The sequence below is a fragment of the Trachemys scripta genome, chromosome 2, assembly GCF_013100865.1.
Source record: "Trachemys scripta elegans isolate TJP31775 chromosome 2, CAS_Tse_1.0, whole genome shotgun sequence".
Classification (NCBI taxonomy): Eukaryota; Metazoa; Chordata; order Testudines; family Emydidae; genus Trachemys; species Trachemys scripta.
Window position 1 is genome coordinate 72,744,185 of NC_048299.1, and position 21,235 is coordinate 72,765,419.

The following is a 21,235-nucleotide window of genomic DNA, read 5'->3' on the forward strand; positions in this document are numbered from 1 at the left end:
AATACTTCAACTGGAATTTCAAGGCATTTGCAGTACACGCCAAAGAACTGTACATAGTTATACAACCATTATATTTTCCTAACCCAGTAAACATAAAAAAAAAAACCCTCCTTAAATCTCAAAGTAATGAAAATACAATTTAAATTTGCCAGTTAAAAATTATCTAGATATACATTACACATGTACAGCAACAAATGAACATATTCAAAGGTGTGTTTATACATAAATTTTATATCTTAAATAGCACACTATCAAGCTAATTTGCTGTGGCAATCAGTTATACATACTTTTTAAAGAACCTCACAAAATGTTTCCCTTTACTGGAAATTTTGTATTTCTCTTGTACGAGTTGGTTTCTATGCTTTGAATGGAACTAAAAATCAACATGATGGCAAGTGCTGTTATGTCAAAACATCTTTTGCAGGATTCTGGGAATAGTGCAAGATAGTTCACTTCTTTCCAGGTGTGGAGGGTGAAACTGGGAAGCTTTGTCACCACAGAATTTGGTATAAAGGCTCATCAGGTGCTTCTGGTGTCTGAGAAGGACCCATTGCAATAGGTTTAAGTCTCTCAACAATGATGGCAGCAGGCCCATAATCCCATAGACAACTACTGATGACCCTCTCTTGGAGATAGGACACAATGCACAGGTAGGCTTCCTATAGTAATTACTCTCTTCCACGGGTTTTATTACTGATTAAGCAAGAATTTTTGCAGGAACATTTAATCCTGCTTAAAACTGCCCCTCTCCACTTTTGGGACCAAGCCTAATTTAAAAAAAAAAAAAAAAAAAGCCAAAGAGTTGAGTGTGACAAAAAAACATCAAATAGGATATTTTTTAGAGTGTGAAAAAATTTCAAAACTATTTTTACAGCAATAAAGTCTCTCACTCCAGCCAACGTACAAGTGTGGCTGGGTTCTGAAGGACTTACATCCAACTCTCTTCTATTTATATGGTTTCTATGGTAGTTTGTAAAAACTGCTTCCAAATATCTATGAAAAAGTTACATGCTCAGTCTTCATAGGTTCACTTAAAGAAACTCAAACAAGAGTTGTAATCCCAAAGTCTTTTTAAACAAAAATGAAGAGTTTTAGACCAACATCATGGTCATAAAACTTATGCCAACACCACACATGCACACACCATTTTAAGTTAGTAATTCCAGTTCCAGTGTATGTCCACTACGATGTGCATAAACTCACCTGAACCCAATTCCAGGCTGGTCTAGTGGTAGCACTCTATTGCCACAGGAGAGAGACTGCAAGTCTGACAAGAACTGGGTGTGCTTTTGAGGGCAGTGGGCCTTGCATCTCCCAGAGAACGCCTATGGCAGATTAGAAAATAGAGCTAACTAGTTCCTAAACATTATCCATTCCCTTTTCATGACATAGTTGATAAATGTTTTTCATTCCTTTCTATTGGAAAAGGGCATTTTCAGCCTCTTATTTTAGAAACAAATAAGTTGACACTCAAATCTGTATGAGGTCACCCGTTTGTTGTGGAGAGTGGTGGAAGCCCCATTGCTTGGGACATTTAAAACTAAAACTGGACAACATGTTAGGAACACACACTGCAGGGAACAGTCCCGACATAGCAAGGGGGTGGACTGAATGCTACTTTCTACTTATAGCAAGGTCTTTATTTTTAAAATCAAGATTTATAGCTACTTTTGATGCAAAAAGCAAGTAAAAATCTAGTAAAAACCATGCACAGAGAAATTAACAAAACAGGATGGAGCCAAAGATTGATGATATTCATTGTAGTGGTTCTAAATGAAGGACTTACACAGTATGACGGAGATCCCCAACACTGGGAAGTTTTATATTTTCAGGGGTATTGCTTGTAAAGGTACCTTAAAGGTATCTCTCTTATCATGCACATAACTACCAGTGACAGCAACATGTGAGGAGACAGTAGGTCCTTAAGTACAGATGTACAGAGAAAATAAATATGTCCATCTTAAGGAAGAGCACATTTCATTCAGAAATGAGGAAATTTCACTAAAGAAAGCGTATATTTATTCTGAATGTAAGCTTCAGGCTAAGCTTGCTGCTCTACACCACCTAACGGCGTTCCTTCAGCAAAATGTAGTGTTAGTGTCAGATTTCCTTCACAAACAGGTTCAACCCTTCAGAAGCTGACACATTTAATGAAGGGAGACCATTACAACCATATTATGTATGATCATCAGAAAGTAGCAGCCTTAGAAAAAGCCTCTGACTTCACTTACAATACTTTAAATCCCTTACTACTCTGTCCTCAAAATACGGCGAGGGTAGAAGACAACCTGTTCCTAGAAGGTTTAGTCTCAGTGCCGCCTCAATGATTTAAAGGGCTGTAGGTTTGACATAATACATTTTGGGAAAGTGATGTTAATAGTCTCAAATCATGGAAGACATGGCAAGTATCATGGAAAGTCAGACAACAAACTACTTTTACATAATGAGGCCTCTAAGATACTGGTGTTTTGGGGTGGTTTTTTTTTTTGTTAAATATATACTTGGAGCGCCTCATATTCTCTTGGAAGTTTACTACAATTTATCCTGCTTACATAGCCCTCCCTTGCAGGTGTAAGACTCTTATTTTCCCCTTCCACAGAGAAAAAAGAACCCAACCAGCAAAAAAATCCCACCCTTCAAACATCTGAAGAATGCGTTTTCACCACTGCCCTGCACATGTGACTCAACCTGTCTGGTCTTTTGCATCCTTGCACTGCTTGTGCCTAACCCACTGCTCACTAATAGCTTCCCTTTTCATCCCAGGGGCTGCTGTCTTAAGTCTAGAAGTTTATACAACTGCTTGCTTACTTATTTATCCAGTCACCAACTGAGCTGCATGCAGGAGCAAGGACAAACAATAATCAACTTTCATCTTAGGTATATCTCCATATATATATATATATATATCTCTCTCATAGAACTGGAAGGGACCCTGAAAGGTCATCGAGTCCAACCCCCTGCCTTCACTAGCAGGGCCAAGTACTGATTTTGCCCCAGATCCCTAAGTGGCCCCCTCAAGGATTGAACTCACAACCCTGGGTTTAGCAGGCCAATGTTCAAACCACTGAGCTATCCCTCCCCCGCACTGTGCACTGGAACGGTGCCAAAGTTTCATTATTTTATTTTTAAGTTAAACTTTTCCTGGCAAAGCTTAAGCTAATTACTTTTTGTCTGCCCTCATGAACTGAAAGGATTAATTGGTCCCTGCTCCCTCTTTTTTAAAAATATATCCCTTTAACTGTTTGTAGGCAGTTAGTCTCCTCTCAGTATTCTTTCCTCTAGGCTGAAAATATTGGCCTCTTAACCTTTCCTCTTAAGGCTAATTTTCAAATTTCTTCTTTCTTTAATGGGTTTAAACGATATTTTTAAAGAATGCATCACTTACAGCTTTAAACTTCCACAAATACGGAGTGCAAAGGTCACTCTATGATATACCACTTGACTATCAAATACACATAAGCTAGCTGTATCTGTTTTACCGACTGCCTTTAAAAAAGAGCAGTGACTTTCAGAGACACAAAACAGAATCTAGAAGTATGGAGTAAGACACACAAGATAAAATCAAAGTAAAGAACAATTCATTTGGGGATAGAAACCTCTATGAGATTGCAAAATTTAGTTTCCCTTTTACATTCAGTTTAACCGATAAAACAAGGAAGGGATTTTATTGTACTAAGTCATTCTTAGTATCAGAGGCAAGAAGCCAGATATCTCCAACATAGGTAGGTATGAATTAATGCAACAGAATTCTAATTCTAGCCTGCTGTATTTACATAAAATTTAAATATTTTAAAAACATAACTCAGAATTTAAGCCTGATGAGTTCGCCTGTATTACAGTCATTCTTCTCAGAAGTCTCAGTGCTTTCAGTTACTGATGTCTATTTTATGTTTAAATAAAAAAAAAAATCTATTTGGAGGCAATTTCTTCCTTTTAGAATGTCCCTCTAACAGTTATTAGTCAAGACAAGTTAGATGGAGAATTGTACAAACCCTGATGCTCAACATACTATTGTTAAAAAAATTAAGAGTCTATAAAAGCTTATGATTGGGTCAGACTTGTACAAAGCTGGCTAGATGCAAAAGAGAGAGAAGACAAAGTTACCCTCAATGCAGTGAAATAAGCAAGATGAAAAATGTTCATTTCCTTAATTAATTTAACTCATAGAAATTAAAGGACTTTTTTAAAGTTTAGCTTTGGTTATTCAGCGGCTGATTTTCTGGTGTGTTCTGTGTGTTGCCAGTGTTCTCTGATTTATTTTCCTTCCCTCTTCGTTTCTCCATAAACATGTGAATACCATCAGCTAGAAATCCTATACTTGCCAAAAAGCCAAACACCTGTGAATGTGAAAGAAACAGTTATTTAAAATGTATACATAAACATTAATATTACTCCAACTTTGATTGAGAACCTGAAACAAGAGAACAAGCAATCTTCTTTGTGCAACCCTCCCCCTCCCAGCTTTACTGTAATATTTCTATATACATTCAGTCTCCAGTCTTTTGAAGTCAGTGGTTCAGTTCTTAACAGAAAGATCAGAAATCATAATAGTGACATGTTTTGTACTTTATAGTTTTTATTTCTTGGATCAGGTGTGCATGGTACAGGTCCTTACTGTTTGACTGCAAGGAATTCAGACTAAAAACTTTTTACATACTAGCTTAGAAGCAGAGATTAATGCTTTTTTTTTTAAAGTGTTGGGTGAGGCAGTAGCATAGTAGAGATATAGTCAAGGCCAACTAAAAATGAGTCAAACTGGTGCCTGAGCATTAACGGGATTCAGTGAAGTTTGAGAGGGTTACGTTTTATACAGTTGATTTGAGCCAACACAATAGAATATAAACAATTAGATCTAAGAGTGAAAGAATTCTTCCATCTCCCTGTTCTGGCGGGGAGGGAAGGAGGGAAGGAGGAGGAGCCATGAAAGTGTCTGCGTTAATATTTGTGACACAAATGAATATTACAGAAGATAAACGTATTCTTCTTGTAAATTCTAAGATCATTCTGATTATAGGATCAGAGTTCTTTATTTTTCTAATGAATCTTTATTCAAGAAGAATGTTCTTTGATTTTGATGCTTTATAATTTAGCACAGAAATAATATGAAGACTCTTTAAAAAGCGTGCTGGAGAAGCGAGACACTAGGACTTCTCCACATGCATCCCAGAACTGCAGAACCTCCAGTGTTCCTTGTGAGCTACATGCCCTGTTGCTCGTCTAACTATTTTTGGTACCGTATAGCTTCCTAGATGCTCTGAATATTCACACTTGAACTCTGCAAGTATCCTCCCTGCTATAACTGACTCCCCAGATGTATGTCTGTTACCACTCCCCACTCAGCCTTTACAAGAATGTTCTAGAGTCCCTAGGACAGTGGTCCCCAAACTGGGGTGTGCGCCCCCATATGGGGGCGTGGAGGAACATTCGGCCGGCGGGGGGTGTGTGTGTGTGGCAGGGCCTGGGCCAGCCCCAATGAGGGGGCAGGGAGGGAGCACCATCCAGCCCTACTCTGCCCTCAGACCAGCTCTGATCTCAGCCTCAGCTCCACTCCAACCCCTGCTCTGCCTCCAGCCCAGCCTCATTCCCTCTCCACCTCTGGCCTCAGCTCACAGAGTCCTAGAGCCTGGGCTCCAGCCCAAGTCCAGACATCTACACAGCAATGAAACAGCACTGCAGCCCAAGCCCCGCGAGCCTGAGTCAGCTGGCATGGGTCAGTCACGGGTGTCTCTTTGTTGTGGAGAAAGCAAGAACAAAACCTGGTGAGTCTGAGAGAAAAGGAGTAGAACCTTGGGGGCCAAGGTCAGAAGGAAGGGTGAAATGAGGATAGTGACCCATGGGGGGGGCCAGAAAACACAGGGCCAAGGTTGCAAAGCTAACTGAGGGGACTAAGAGCTTTTCCTAGCATCCACAATATTATGGAGCTCCTAGGGTGCACTGAGCTTCCAGCAAACCTTATGAAGACCACAGCTGTAGAATGTGCCCATCATGTGGATCTCCCATATTCTGTTGTAGCAGAGGTTTATGTACCAGGTTTTAGGAGCCCTAAGGTAGCCACCTCTTCCTGCATCCTTACTTCAACAAATGCATTGCCTTCTGTTTTCTGCCCACAACCTGGCTAGAGCTTCCCTTCCTCTAAGCCTTGAGCAGAGGAGTGAAGGTTTAACATGGAATGGAGTCCAGGGTGTTTTCAGATACTTACAATTGCAACAGTTTCAACAGATGACTTGTCATTGGTTGCAGCAAACACAATGGAAGCTACAAAAAAGAGAACTCCCACTACTGTAGTGACCCAGAAATCCTGCAATCATAAAAAAAAAAAAGAGAAAATTACAAACTAGTGGAGGCACTGGTTGGTAAAGGAACCAGTATATTAAAAATGCCCAAGTTAATCAGACAGTGAAATCATATGTGAAACCTGGCACTATTATAAATCTATAAAACATGTATATTTCTAATTATATACAGCACAACGTTCAACTGCAGCAATGTGAAAGGAGACTGCATCACATACTATTCTTTCTATGCCTTCCCCCTTCCTACCTCACTCCCATCCATGTAACTTCTCTCAGCACATTCAGAAGAAGTCTGTTTAGCTATCCTAGTTTCATTGAGTTCTTAGCGGCCTTGGGGAAAAGGAAGCCTTACAAAATAAGTGCATTCACTCAGATCTCTTGGTACTGATACTCTCCTACCTTTATGCCTTCAGTCAAAGAATCTACATATTGTTTGCTATATGACACAATTCTTAAGTTAGGTGGATGCTCACAACACAAAATAGTGTTCTTGCCAATATTGTATTTTCTGAAATTCAAAAGCATACTGAGCATAACTGGCCTCTGAAAGCGGTGGAGGATGACATGTGGTAAGAAAACATTTCTGTACATTAGATTAGGGAAACAGGCAAGTTCCAAGTAATTAAATGAAATATTCTACAGGGTGAATCCATGTGATAGACAGGGATCCCAGTATTATGTGCTGGCAACAAACTGCACTTCAGAGAGGCTATAATATAAGTTAATATTAGTTTGTGTGACAGAATGCCAAGTCCTAGGACTCTGCCTGGAAATGCAGATCTATGCTGCTGATCCACCCCAAGGGCAAAACCAAATGGGCCTCAATAGCTCCAGCTCAATCAAACGAGAGTCTAAAGGGCAAGTGAGGAGGTATTTCAAAGCAAAAGCCTAGAAACAGGGAGTTCAGAGGAAAACTCAGGTGAAAGTTTAGATTTGTTGTTTTAAGTTAAGAATAAAGGAAAACCCCAGAAAGGGAGGTAGAATGAGTTTCAGATGGGTATGTGTATTCATGTGTGGTGGAGACGACTCGTTTATATTTTAATTGAGAAGGACATAGTCACTTTTAAAAATCTCATTAAACACACATCTTACCCATGCCACTAGCACAAGAGATTATAAGAATTCCAGTAATCTAATTTACTTTTCACTACAGGTTCTCAGTGTAGCCATGTTTGGGTTGCAGAAGAATGTTTGATTTTTGGGGGGAGGGGGGGAGTTTCCACTGAAATTTAAAAACAAAAACACATGGAAATATTTCTCCTGGTCTTACATTTTGTGAGTTCTGACTTGTTCTTCCCCTCTACTCATTTTTACTTCTTAATGCAATACCAGGGAAAAAACCTGCACTTCTTGTTTTAGAAGTTCTATAAACTTTTTTTACTTATTTTATCAGAGACAAGAAAACACAGGAAAGCCCCTTTAGGAACAGAATTTGATTTTATCTCTGTCTTTTCATACCAAAGGAATCCCACCTCACTTTACAAAAATTATCTTGAAACAGACATGGCAATCTCCTGCAGAGCCAGAAATGCAAACATGGGAATTACAGGGTAAAATCATGTGGCCTGTGTTATGCAGGAGGTCAGATTAATTGTTCATAATGGTTCCTTGCAGACTTAAAAATCTATTAAGCCTAGCTGTAACAAAAGAGATGCGCACACGTGCTCAAGAGAACTTCTGTTAAATTAAACATGCGTATTGATCCTTAACTAAACCTATTATCACACATAAGAAAATCTTTACTGTATGTCCGGATACATAAAATTGGAAAATACTAAAATCCCCCGTGCCTTCCCTCACCCACAGTAATATGCAGGGAGGAGATTCACTGGCATCGGACTCATATTGTCAAGTGACTTTTCAAGCAGTGTTAACGCCTTTCTTCATGCTCTTTATGCTACTCAGCCAGTTAAGGGGTACACAGACGAGAAACACCTGCTTTGGTCTGAACACTGGGTCATTTATCCCGGGTTTAGAACCAGCAGTCAGCTTTCCTGGAAAACAAGCTGTCATCTTCCCAGTTCCACAGCCCAGAGCTGAAACTCTGTATCTCACCGTAGCCAACGTGAAAATGTGTAAATAGTTGCTAATATAAAGAAGATAACTCAGTTAACATTGTTACCAAATAGTATATATTGTCTGGACAGAACAGTTATGTAACTTAAATTGCTTTAACAAAAAACACCTTAACATTTAGAAGCGAAAATAATTAAAAATAAAGCAGTTCCTTACCAATGTTCTTAATCTATCCTTCTCAACTTTATCATATGCAGAGGTGCAATACACAATCAATATCAGGAGACTCAGAAAGGTGGCACTGAAGCTTATAAACTCAAAGAAATAAAGCCCACCACACAGGATACAACTCTCCACAATTTCTTCAAGGATGAAGGCCAAAAAGGAAAGCAGCTGTGGAAAAATAAAGATTATTCAAATTATCTAATCAATTTGCCAATGTTTGTATCAGGCAGTCAGCTGATATTAAAGCAGTGAAAATAATTATCTCTGATAAAAGATAAAAGTTTAAATGTCAAAGCCAAAATAATTTTGTATTTGTGGTTTGTGACCTGACAAACCATTAGACAAGTACAAAAATGCCACAAATTAAACGCTTGATATGTAGAGAAAAATGCAACCTTGCTGTTAAAATTAACTAATACAGAAGATCAAGCTGAACAGAACACATTACACCAGACACACACTTGTTGACTATACAGTATACATTACCAATTCATGGTTTCATGCATGAGCGTGAAGGGAGCAGACTAGGAAGACAGGGTTTTGGTTGTTAGATGCTCACTCAGGACAAGCAAAATTGTATTTCTTTCTGCCTATTGGGAATGCTGCAAGACCTGAATGTAGTCTCAGGCACATTGGCTAGCATGTACAGCCCAGAGCTGAAAATGAAAACTAGTGCCCCAGCTTCCTTATAATAAATGGCAAAAGCAGGTCATCCAACTCAGCTGCTTCTCGAAATTCCACTTTTGATGCTGTTGAACCATTTGTGCCCCCGCCCTACTTCAGAGAAAGTACACATAGCTAGCTAATTATGCACACACTCCCCACCCCAGTGCAGCATGGGGAAATTGCTCTTTTCCAAAGCAAACAGCAAGTTTTTTTTGTGGCGACTAAGGTCAGACACACCAAATGGTCAATCTACCCAGAAGTTCTACACTCACCTCAGACCATTTTATTTTTGAGGGAAGGACACGAGTTATTTTTTAAAAAAGAGAACTCATTTGATCTACTAAAAAAAAAAAAAAGTTATGACAACTAGATTGTCCATGGGATTTGCAATTCATTACTGTTGCAGCAGCAGCAAAGGTTGCAGTGTAGACAGGTCTTTGGCACTTTTACCAGCACATCATCTAACCAACGTGCCAGTCTACTCTGAACAGGTTAAGGCAACATGGAGGTAAAAATAAGAGACCTGTCTCAACTACATCTAGTGGTGCTACCAAAGGCAGAATGCAACAGTAAGAAATTAGGACCTTTAATTGGGTTGCAGAAGACTGTTTGGGTTTTATTTATTTATTTATTTATTTTTGGGGGGGGGTTTCCACTGAAATTTCAAAACAAAAACAAAATAGAACCCATGGAAATATTTCTCCTAGTCTTATATTTCATATAGACCAGACCACAGAGAGCTAATGCCATCACCTTTGCAGCACTACCTATCTCTACCAACTTTATGGTCAGAATCCGGGATTTGACTATACGCAGACAGCATGCTCATCTCTAGACAAAATGTTATTAGTTTTAATACCTTTAATTTACAAAGCAAAATTAACCTCTAAAAGTTAGTGTGACGTTGCTATAGTTTTCCAACTCTATGTCCTGCCACTTTAGATAAAGATTTGTTACATATCTTAGAAATCCTTATCAGAGGGGTAGCCATGTTAGTCTGGATCTGTAAAAAAGTGACAAGGAGTCCTGTGGCACCTTATAGACTAACAGATGTATTGGAGCATAAGCTTTCGTGGGTGACCAAAGCTCATGCGCCAATACGTCTGTTAGTTTATAAGGTGCCACAGGAATCCCTGTCACTTTTTAGAAATCCTTATTAATTACACTGTTGCTACGCCTGTATAATAGACCTAGATGGGTCAATTTCACTTCTAAGCTCAAGTATCAGTCCCACTAGACTCAGGCCTTGTCACGCTACCAAGTTTTGTTGCCAAAAACTGCCTTTTGGCAACAAAACAGCAAGAGTGTACACACTATAATGGGACTTTTGTTGCAAAAAATGCCCAGTTTTGGCGACAAAAACTTCTATCCCTACTACAGACTTTTGTCTTTTCCCCTCCCTTTATTGTCGACAAAGAGCCAGTGTAGACACTGCTGATTGTTCTGTTCACAGAACTGGCTTCCGCCAGTATCCCACAATGCCTGCCCTGATTGCTCTGCTCAGTGTTTTGATCTCTGCTGCCCTGCAGGCATGAGCCTCTCCCCTTTCAAAGCTCTGGAAAGTATCTGTGTGCTGCTCCCTTTGGGGAACTATAGCGGGCTGGTCACCCACTCCTCCCTTAAAAGGCTTAAAACAGCCTGGGCAGAGGACTGTGGCAGGGAAGGAAAAGTGGGGCTGATTGGGCAAAGCAGCCTCAGTTGGAGGACATGTCCCAATCAGGCATGGCTGGCTTAATGAGGGCCCAGCTGGCCCTTATATGAGGGCTGAGGCCAGAAGCCAGAGACAGACTCTCACTAGCTTTGAGAGGGAGGGACCTGGCTGCATAGAGCTGAGAGAAGGTACCTGGAGTGGAGCAGGGCTGGGGGAAGGCCAAGGGAGCTGGGGAGCTCCGGCCTGGAAACCCCCAGGCTGTGGTCTAGTAGAAGGCCAATTAGGCACTGGGGTTGCAGAGGGCAGTCCATGGGTAGGCAGAGGCAGCAGGTCCAAACTCCCCTTGCCTATGATGAGTGGCTTTTACACTGCAGTCTGCCCCAGTGAGTGGGGGCTAGATGGTGACTGGCAGTAGCCCATGACTGAGGTAAGGTGGGGATAGAGGGTTGGGGGTTCCCCTGGGTGGGGAGACCCTGAGACTACAGGGGTATTGCCAGGGGGCAGCACCCCAAAGACAAAGGGCACCAGATCCTGGAGGGACATGGGGGGGGGGGGGGGGGGGGCCCAGTGGCACTGGGACACTGGCCTGCAGAGGGTGCTTGGGAGGCTGGAAATGCTAATTCCCTGAGACGATCAGCAGGAGGTGCTGCAGCAGTGAGTTGTGCACCATCACAGGAACAAACAAAGAGCAAATCATTAGAATGCTCCTGTTCTGCCCAGCGCTAGGTACACAGCAGCAGGCAGAGTGCTGCTGCAGGGGGAGGGGGACAGACTGCTGTGCTGCTTTGCCATTCCTCAGCAGGGAGAGCTCCCAGAGCTATTCATGATGCTGCTCTCGGCAGCTGAGGGGGCTGTGGAAGAACTCGTGCAGTGATCAGCTCTTCCATTCCACAATACTGCACTGTGGGATACATACCCACAGTGCATTGGAGATCTCATCATCAACAGTGTGAGCAATGTGGACATGATCTGTCGACAGAGGGTGCAAGTGTGAACACCTTTTGGCGATTTTTGTTTTGTTGACTTTTGGGTGTTGACATAAGTTTTGTCAACAAAACTTGGTGGTGTAGACAAGCCCTCAGATGCAGAAAACCTTGAGAAAACCAGTACTCTACAAAGCCTTGTCAAAACTTAAGTGTAGAGACTACCTATGCTGGCACAGTTAAACAGACAAACCCCACCCCCAGTGTACAAGCAGTTAAACCATATGAAAGTGCTTAGATTGATATTGTTTAGGCTATGTCTATGCTAGGATTGCTTTACCAATATAATATACTAGTATTCCTACACTGACAAAGTACTCCTAGCGTGCAGCTACACCAACAAAGTTATGCTTCTCCTGGTATAGTACAACTATTCCCCCATCTGTACAATCTAGATCAGTAAAAAAAAAAAAAAATTTTTCCCAGTACAGGTGGTGTCTACACTACAGATTTCCGTGGGCAGAGCTATGGCAGTCAGGGACTACACCTTTTCACACACCTGACTGAACAGCTATGCCAGCACAAGTCTGTAGTGTAGACATGGCCTTATTCCAATTCAGCAAAGTGAAATAAATTATACTGGTATAACCACATCCATACCAATGCTTTTACTGGCATAACTATATTGGTAAAATATCACACACAGCCCACCAGCACAGTTACACCAGTAAAACTTTCTAAGTTTAGACCGAGCCTAAGAATCAAGGTTGCCATCTTCCCAGTTTATCCAAAGGTTTTGATAATATCTCCATCTCCCCCTTTATATCTTTAATCACTGGGTTTAACTTTCTGATTTTCATATAATAGCACAATAATATGTATTTGGACTCACTAAAAGGCAGAAAAATATTTTAATTCAACACTTATTTTGGACAATTAGTTGCCAATGTCCATTTAAAGAGCTGGAATTCAAAACCGCTACTTCTGACTGATTGTTTTCTAGCTAATAGCTTGCACCAAGCAGCTGCACATGGTACATAGTGGGTCCTAGTCAAGGAAAATAACTTACAGCCTGAGTTTTTCTTTAAATATGAATATTATTAGCAGCTCAACACATGTGAACTGTAAATTTCCCAATCTAAACCGTGCCAGAGGGCAACATTTCAGACTAATTCTATATTGAATACTCAACAGTATTAAATAGGATGCATCTTAAAGAGTGAAAAGAACTACAGCTAAGAAATAAAAACAATAAGGCCATTTCTCAGCACACTTCCTTTTTCTCCTGTAGTTGCTATTAGGCAGATTGCTTAGAAATCAACTTCTGCATAAAATAATGATTGCTATGGATTTCTCCAAAATATTTCAAATCCATTTTTTGAGAATGTATGGGGGATGTCCTTTTTTGCACTTGCTTTTTAATTTAAAAAGCAAAGATAGCCATTACAGGTATTTTCCATTTCATTATAATAATGTTTATCAAAATCATATTGAAAATGTGAGTCACATGTTTTCATTTTCATTCATAATTTCTGCTCTTTATCAGCAGCGAAGAGTTTCAGAATGAATCACCTTTGCCACCCGGAGAAAAAGTAGAGCAAAAAAGCAGCAACATAATTGCTAGAAACCCACTTTGAACAGAGCTCAGAAACCCAAATAACCATGACGCTATCTCTGGAGCAATGGTCGATGCTCCTCTGTTTGATCCAAAAACAAATGGTTCATGAATGTTTACTAATAGCCATCCTTTTGTCCCTGAAAATCATTCAGCTGCTTGCGTGTTAATGAACGTGCCACAGTTAAATTTAAAATCAGTGATGAAGAGGAAAGGTATCACCATGTAAATGACTTCCTTCAGGTAAAGAGGTTTTTTCCTACATGCAGGAATTTGACAACACATGTCAACCATGCTTTTACTATTACGTAAATTGGCAGCTGTGTTTTTTTGTAACTACTCCTTCAATCTCAATTTCTTATGAAAAGCTTTAGAGGGAATTTATTTAAAAGAAAATATACTGTCTGTCTCCCCACAACTGAGTTCTTTATCAGGAATTATGAAGATGCTTAATTGCTCTGTTCTTAATTGGTATTTTCTTCCGCATTTCTGTTAACTGTACTCATCTGCAATAATTAATCCAACACACACCTAAAGCACTGTAGAAGGTGCAATTAACTACTCACTATGCTCCTTAAAGTGTTGCAAGGGGAAAAACAAAAACACAGGAGTTGACTAGCAAAATGAGGAAAGAAGAACAGATTTTAAATAGTTCTTTTTTAATTGTATATTTTTCATTCTATACATTCATAGTATTCTGTTAAAGCTATTTAACACGTCAAATAATTATTTCTCACATTAACAGAGGGCCACCATTTGTCCTACATTATTTGTAGTGTGGTGGAGCCTAAAAATCCCAGTCAGGGTCTAGGGCACTAGATGCTATACAAACACATGGATTTTCCTCAATAGGGAACAGGAGATTCCATGTTTCAGTTTCCTCAGAATCATTGTCGAGGGTCCTCTGCCTTTAAAACCTGCAGAGGTCCTGACAGCACACAGCTCTTTAGAGGCTAACTGGGGCGGAAGTACCCGTGGAGGACAAATGCCTCTGCACTATACTTCCCTAGTTATCCACTCTCCATGACAGCATAGCTCCTTAGAAAAAAGTGCTGCCATGGGGTCCCTCCCAGAGAAGCACAGAAAATCATCCTCAGGACTTTCCGCTAGCAGTAATTTTTGTTTGAATTAGCACTCTGAAATCTTAGACCCATGGGTAAACCACATGTAAAGCATGGCTGCTCCCTAGCTTCTCTTCCTTTCCAGAATTGCAGAGCCTTTACTGTGCAGAGTCTTCTATACAAGAGGTTCTCAAATTGGGGGTTGGACAGGCTTGAGAAGCTGCTGGCAGTGGTGCTGCCTTCAGAGCTGGGTGCCCAGCCAGCAGCCGCCACCATACTCTGGCCGCCCAGCTCTGAAGGCAATGCCGCCGCCAGCAGCAGCACATAAATAAGGTTGTCATGATATTTATTACCTATATACTTAAATGGCTGTCTGAATCAATGCCTTACTATTTTAAATACTTAGTGAGAGCTACATGTTGATTTAAACAAAATAATCAGTATATATACTTGTGTGGCAGAAGGAGGGGCATAAACTGCTACAGATGTAAAGAATGGGGGTATGATCAAATAAGTTAGAGAACCTCTGTTTTACACTGTCTGAAGACCATTAGGGAGAATGTACCCAAGTTTTCTCTCTCCTCTACAATGTCAGTTTGCTACGCTGTGCAGTGCACAGCAGAGGGTAATGTGGCCAAAAAAGTATTGCAGCTCACTTTTAAACCATTATCCCCATGTTGTAAGTCCAGACCAATCCACCAGATATTAATACCTTCCTTTATCACTTGAATGATAGTATCAATAAATGACAGAATTATACATAACTACAAAGTGTATGTAATGTTAGTCAAGTTTCTAGCATAGCCTTAATGTTGGATAGGTGTGAACATACAAAATAAAGTTGTGAAAACAAAGGAAAGTTAAACAAAGTGAAATACTTGCCTATGAAATTGTAACTGTTTAACCACTTGTCTAGAGCCTCAATTGTGGCATTTCTCCAGTGAAATCTTCTGGTTTAAAATTGCATACAAGGGTTGCTATTCAAAGGAGTCTGCTGATTTCATAAGTCTTTAAAAGCAGGGTTGGTGCAGTGAATAAATAGTTCAGAAGCAAGAGCAGATCTTTAAGCTTAAATTAGAACATTCCTTTTCGGTCTAGCATTGTATATACTGAGGTTTCTGCATGCAATACTCTTTTTTTAATTCTGCCACTTAAATGACAAGTATTACTGCTTTAGATATTAATTTAGAACGCTAAGTCTTGGCCCAATGTGCTTTCTCCTATCCAACTTTCTACAGAATTTGAACCAGTTTTGGATTGAAACTAAATTCATTTTGTATTAACCAAAATTAAAAACTCCATGCAAAACTCAAAGTTCTTAATATCTCTTTGGCAGGTACATTTTTATGTGATACACAAAAGTGGTTTCAAAAAGAGGCTTCAGCAGCAGCAATCAGAGATAATAGCATATTGCTAACAACTATAATATAGCTCACTGGTTTGAGCATTGGCCTATTAAACCCAGCATTGGGAGCTCAATCCTTGAGGGGGCCATTTAGGGATCTGGGGCAAAAATCTGTCTGGGGATTGGCCCTGCTTTGAGCAGGGGGTTGGACTAGATGACCCCTTGAGGTCCCTTCCAATCCTGATATTCTATGATTCTAAAGTACTGTAAAGTGTTCCCTCTATCCTGAATATCATGCTACGATCTTAAAAACTGGAAAGTAGTTCTCTGCAGTTGGCGTTACAGTATTTTAGAGAATATTGTACCATACATATAATGGAATCAGATGATTTGCTGTATGCAACACCCTATTTAAAAAGAACCCTAGACAAGCGGTAGTTAGTCTGCAATCTTAAGACTATTGCAATTTTAATCACTGTTTTGCATATGATCTGTACGACAGTAGTCTCTAGCAACCCAACGTGCTATTTACTATAAAAAAAAATATAGTAAGAGACAGTTGCTACCCCAAAGAGCTGAATAGACAAAAGAGTGGGAGGGGAATAAGACAGAGAGGTAATATGACCTGCCCAATGCCACATAGTAGGTCAATGGTAAAGCCAGGATTAGAACTCACTTCTCCCAACTCCAACTTGGCTCTCTATGAGCTGAGGGGTGAAAACATTATCCATTAGACCACATTACTACACAACAGATTGCAGAGATTACACTAACATTTACCTGGATTTCCAAAACGAATAAAACTATTTCACAATTTTTTAAGTAAAACGCAGCATTTATGTGCTTTCCTTCGACAAGGGCATGTCACTCATAGAAAGCTAACTGAATTTCACCCAAAGTAATGTACAAGATTTATTTTTGAATTTGGGTCTGGACCAAGAACTCAAAGACTTGTGCATTTTGGGAGAGAAGGAAGCAAGGTAGAGCCCTGTGCAGATAAAAAATGTGTATCCACATCCGATCCACAAACATGGTCCGCAGATATCAGCATGTGTGGATATCCACAGATTTCCAGGGCAATAAAGATAAAAGAAAAAGTATCTCTCTGATGAGCTAAACAAATCTGGCTTTGGTTACCTACCCTTCTGGTGTCCCTGCAGTTATGGAATATGGCCATAAACTGCCAAAGCTTTAAGAAAATATCGAATTTGTGCCCATGTGGGTCCAGCTGTCTCCTCTTCTCTTTGTTTATGAATGGCTCTAGTTGCTTCTCTCTCCCCCCCATAACCAGAAAAGCCAAAGATGGATGCACCTGTAATTGTCTTTATGAAGGCACATGAGTAGTCTATATAAATTACCGGGATTATTTATATGGGCAAAGGTGTTTGCATGGCAGTAATACCCAGAAGGCTCAACCAATAAATGTTTTATAATTAAAAAAATAAAACAAATCAAAGAAAATTTACCCTCAAAAATATTTATATAAAGCCCTTTAGGGCTTTGAGATTTGTTTAAAAATAAATTTAAACCACAACTTTCTGAAGTTTTGTGTGTTCCCTTACCATGACTTGGCATATTCTTTTTCTTTTTTAAAATGACTGTCATATGTTTTAAAATGTTATGGTCCTCTTTTTGGCAGTGCCTGATTAATGACCAACGGCAGAAATCACCTGATGCTGTTGTGATTATGACATTTCAGAACTAAAACCCACTCAGCTTTCAGGAAAACTGATACTGACATTTTATGGTTGAGTCCCTTTCCCATTTAGGTTTCACTATCTTCCCTAACTCCAAACCATGCTGTGTTATTTTCATTTTTGTATATATTAACCAGAAATTTGAGAGAGATCATTTATGACCTCCAACATTTATGAATAAGGATCAAAAGATTACACAAAATACACACAAAAGCCAGCAGAATAGGGATGTCTTCCTTTGAAGACTTAGGATTCTTTTGATTTGGAGTGAACCACTATAACACTCCAACAGCTCACCACAATATAATGAGGTTCAACCAAGATTTTCTACCACTTATATTAATGGAATGTAGCCTCTGGTACAGAACATTTAAGGCCTTCACATGAGTCCAAACCGGTTTAATTTTAAGTTAAAAATTCTAAGACCAGAAATAGCAGTGCTACAGTGGAGTGCATGCTCTTGATCCTGCTTATTATTTGAACCTACAAAACCAATTGAAATCACTTGCAAAATCTAGCACAAACTTCTAAACAGTCAGTGTCTGTGACTGTAGTGTCCAAATAGATGTGCCATACTGTTACTGTGAAGATGCCTCCATAGTAATAATAGTTTGAGTCTGCAGAAACAATATTACAATTACAATGCCAGTTCACCAATATACTGGCATTTAAAAGTTGAAAATTTACTATTTAATATTACCAGGAGTTATATATTTACCATTTGATTTAGACTAATTTTTTCACTTCTTAAATTCAATTAAGACTTTTTAGATCAAGCTAAATTTTCTCTGACTGAAGTAAATGGTGGCTCTGTGTCTACACTTAAAAGAAGTATCTGTACTAACTTCTATTTTGGTTATGAGTCTAGGATATTATTTTTAAGATTTGTTTTTATTAGAGTAAGGTTTTGTCTTAATAACTTATTGGTCATTTTTATATACCACCTTATATTTTGTGCAACAATAGATATAACCTACAAAATGGAAATCAAAAGAGGCAATAAAAGATAGCAGACAGAAAAAAACACAGAAAATTCACTAATGAAAAAGAAAACAAACATTAAATGTAGACAATAACAACTACATTTACAACTTCATACTTACAGCAACAATATTAATTGCCAAATAAAACACATGCAACACAAAGAAGGGAGAGCTAGAAACATTCATTTTGTGTTGTATTCAATTTTGTCCTCTTTTTATTTAGATAGCTTAGCTTAGTTTATAACAGAGAATCATAAACTTAACAAAATAGCCAGGGTTTCTATGCCTCTAACATGAAGTAGATTTGTATCAACAGCCAAATAAAAGCCACCATAAAAACAAAGTTTTCTTTTTGGTGGACTTGAAACAAATGATTTTTTGAAAATCTACTAATCTAGTTGAACATTCATGTCGGAGCACAAATGGAGAATGGTGTCAAGGCAGGAATAACAAAGAGCAGGGGAGTGGTGTGGAAAGAAGACTGTAAATGGGGCAGGGAAAAGTGACTGCACAAGACAACAGGTTAAGAAACATTAATTAAAGGTTGTAGGCAGTGTTGGTGTAGCCTCTTGGTCTCAGGATATTAGAGAGAGAAGGTAGGTGAGGGAATATATTTTATTGGCCCAATTTCCGCTGGTGAGAGACCAGCTTACACAGCGCTCCTCTTTTCACTTCAGAGACCCCAAGAAGAGCTCAGTGTAAGATCGAAAGCTGCTCTCTCCCCAGCAGAAGCTGGCCTAATAAAAGAGATTACCTCACCCATCTTGGTTCATTAATTAACGTTTGTTAACTCATTATTTGCTTTGTGACCCTGCGCTGTATAGTCAAGTCAACAGAAGCGTCAACCCTACTGCACACAGCACACCGCCCCTCTACTCCAAACCCAGCCATGCCCCAGCACAGGACAGGGTCCCAGGTAACTGTAGGGCCAGCAGCAAGGGTGGAGAGGAACCACAGACATACAAGGCCAAGAAGGACCCGTCCAGCCCCTGCGCTGGGGCAGGGCCAAGCTTTTCTCCAGGCCCCCGACATTTCCCCAGAGCCTGCGGAGCTGCTGGCTGGTTTCAGCAGAGACACAAACAGAGCCCAGCAGCCCCCGCGCCGGGGAGCCAGGCAGGGCGGCCAAGTCACAGCGCTGCGCTGCGCTCCGCCGCACACCGGCCCTGCCTGGCGTGAGCGATAACAGGGCCACTGCCGGGACGAGAGCAGGGCCACGCCTCGCACCCCCGGCAAGGCTGCAACACAGCGAGTTTCTCGCCGCCCGGAGCCGGGCCCGCTGCTCTCTGCCAGGCGCCCCAGTGCGCACGGCGTCCCCGCGCCCCGGGCAGACCCGCGAGGCCCAGGCCGGGGCTCACTCACCACTTGCGCCGCTTTGAGCACCAGGCGCTGCCGGCTGAGCCGGGTGAAGGTGCACTCGCAGGTACGGGGCTTGCTCTGCGGCTCGGTGGTCGGGCCGTACACACCGCCGTTGTCCATGGCGGGCGGGGCAGGCTCCGGGAGCCCGAGCTGCGGCCAAACGAAACCCAAAGGCCGGGCTGCGGCGCCCGAGGGCCACCGAGGGGCAGGAAGGTCGCTCCGCCGCCGTGGGAAAAGCGCGAATCAGGCAGCACCCGGGTCCCGCCGCCTCCCGGAATTCCCCTCCCCGCGCTTCGGGGAAACCAGAGGCGGAGCCTGGCGGGCCCCAGCGCCGAAATCTCCGCCCCGCCCACTGTGCCCGGCCGCCGTGACCTGTGCTGAGGGGCATTTCCCCCAGTAGCAGGAGCTTTACATAGCGAGTTGTCATAAACATACAGATCCGGGTAACACAAAATCCCTCCTGGGAAACTTTTCTAAATCACTTTATCTGTAAGGGGTTAAGAAGCTCAAATAACCTAGTTGGCACCTGACCAGAAGGGCCAGTAAGGAAAGAAGATACTTTCAAATCTGGGGGTGGTTGTGGCACTCTTTGTTGTTCCCTCTCCGGATGGAGAGAGAGACCAGGCAGGTAAAACATCGCCTGAAAACATACCTGAAATGATGCAGTTAAGATTACAAAAAATTTAAGTACGGGCAAGGAAGTGCGTGAGCTTATCTTTTGTTTTAGCTTGTGAATTTTCCCTATGCTAAGAGGTAGTTTTATTCCTGTTTTTTGTAACTGTGAAGCTAAGTCCAGAGGGGAGTCCTCTGTGTTTTAAATCATTTTATTACCCTGTAAAGTTACCTTCCTTCCTGATTTTGCAAGTGTGATTTTTACTTTTTTCTTTATAATAAAGCTCTTCTTTTAAGAACCTAATTGATTTTAGTGTCCTAAAGATAAAGGGTTTGGTCTGTGCTCTCATTGTTAACCAGTTAGTTGGTATATTATTCTCAAGCCGGGAAAGGGAGTAAAGGGGCTTAGGGGGGGATATTTTGGGGGAATATAGACTCCAAGTGACCCTTTCCTGAATTTTTGTGTAAATCACTTGATGGTGGTAGCAATACCGTCCAAGGACAAGGAAAGGAATTTGTGCCTAGGGGAAGTTTTTAACCTAAACTGGTAGAATATCAGATTAGGGAGTTTTTCATGTGGGTCCTCACATCTGTACCCCAGAGTTCAGAGTGGGGAGGGAACCCTGACATGAGTCATTGGTAACTTTCCTTGCAGCTTGTACAGGAGCGCGGCTGCAATCTAGGGCAGCCCTCTGCTCTTGCCAATAGGCCTATGCCATGCAGGAGGAGCTTCCACAACCCCCCAAGAGTACTCAGGGTAATTCAAGATCCTTCCCTGGGCAGAGTCCAGCC

The 21,235-nt window shown here is 41.0% G+C and overlaps 1 protein-coding gene across 1 annotated transcript; it reads right to left on the bottom strand.

The window, feature by feature from the left end:
• Positions 1-2,959: 2,959 nt before the first annotated feature.
• On the bottom strand, positions 2,960-20,139 carry CMTM6 (CKLF like MARVEL transmembrane domain containing 6). Its single transcript, XM_034760848.1, has 4 exons — positions 19,835-20,139; positions 8,526-8,702; positions 6,200-6,298; positions 2,960-4,337 (listed from the first exon to the last, which is right to left on the bottom strand). The coding sequence occupies exons 1-4, from the start codon at positions 19,949-19,951 to the stop codon at positions 4,191-4,193; spliced, it is 540 nt and encodes a 179-aa protein (XP_034616739.1). The 5' UTR covers positions 19,952-20,139; the 3' UTR covers positions 2,960-4,190.
• Between the last annotated feature and the right edge of the window lie 1,096 nt (positions 20,140-21,235).

Excerpts from the sequence above, each read along its gene's own strand:
- CMTM6 (XM_034760848.1), bottom strand. The coding sequence starts at position 19,951 with ATGGACAACGGCGGTGTGTACGGCCCGACCACCGAGCCGCAGAGCAAG. Across the intron at positions 8,703-19,834 it reads TGCTCAAAGCGGCGCAAGTG|CTGCTTTCCTTTTTGGCCTT; the intron begins GTGAGTGAGCCC and ends ATTTTTCCACAG. Across the intron at positions 4,338-6,199 it reads CTGTTGAAACTGTTGCAATT|GTGTTTGGCTTTTTGGCAAG; the intron begins GTAAGTATCTGA and ends TCACATTCACAG.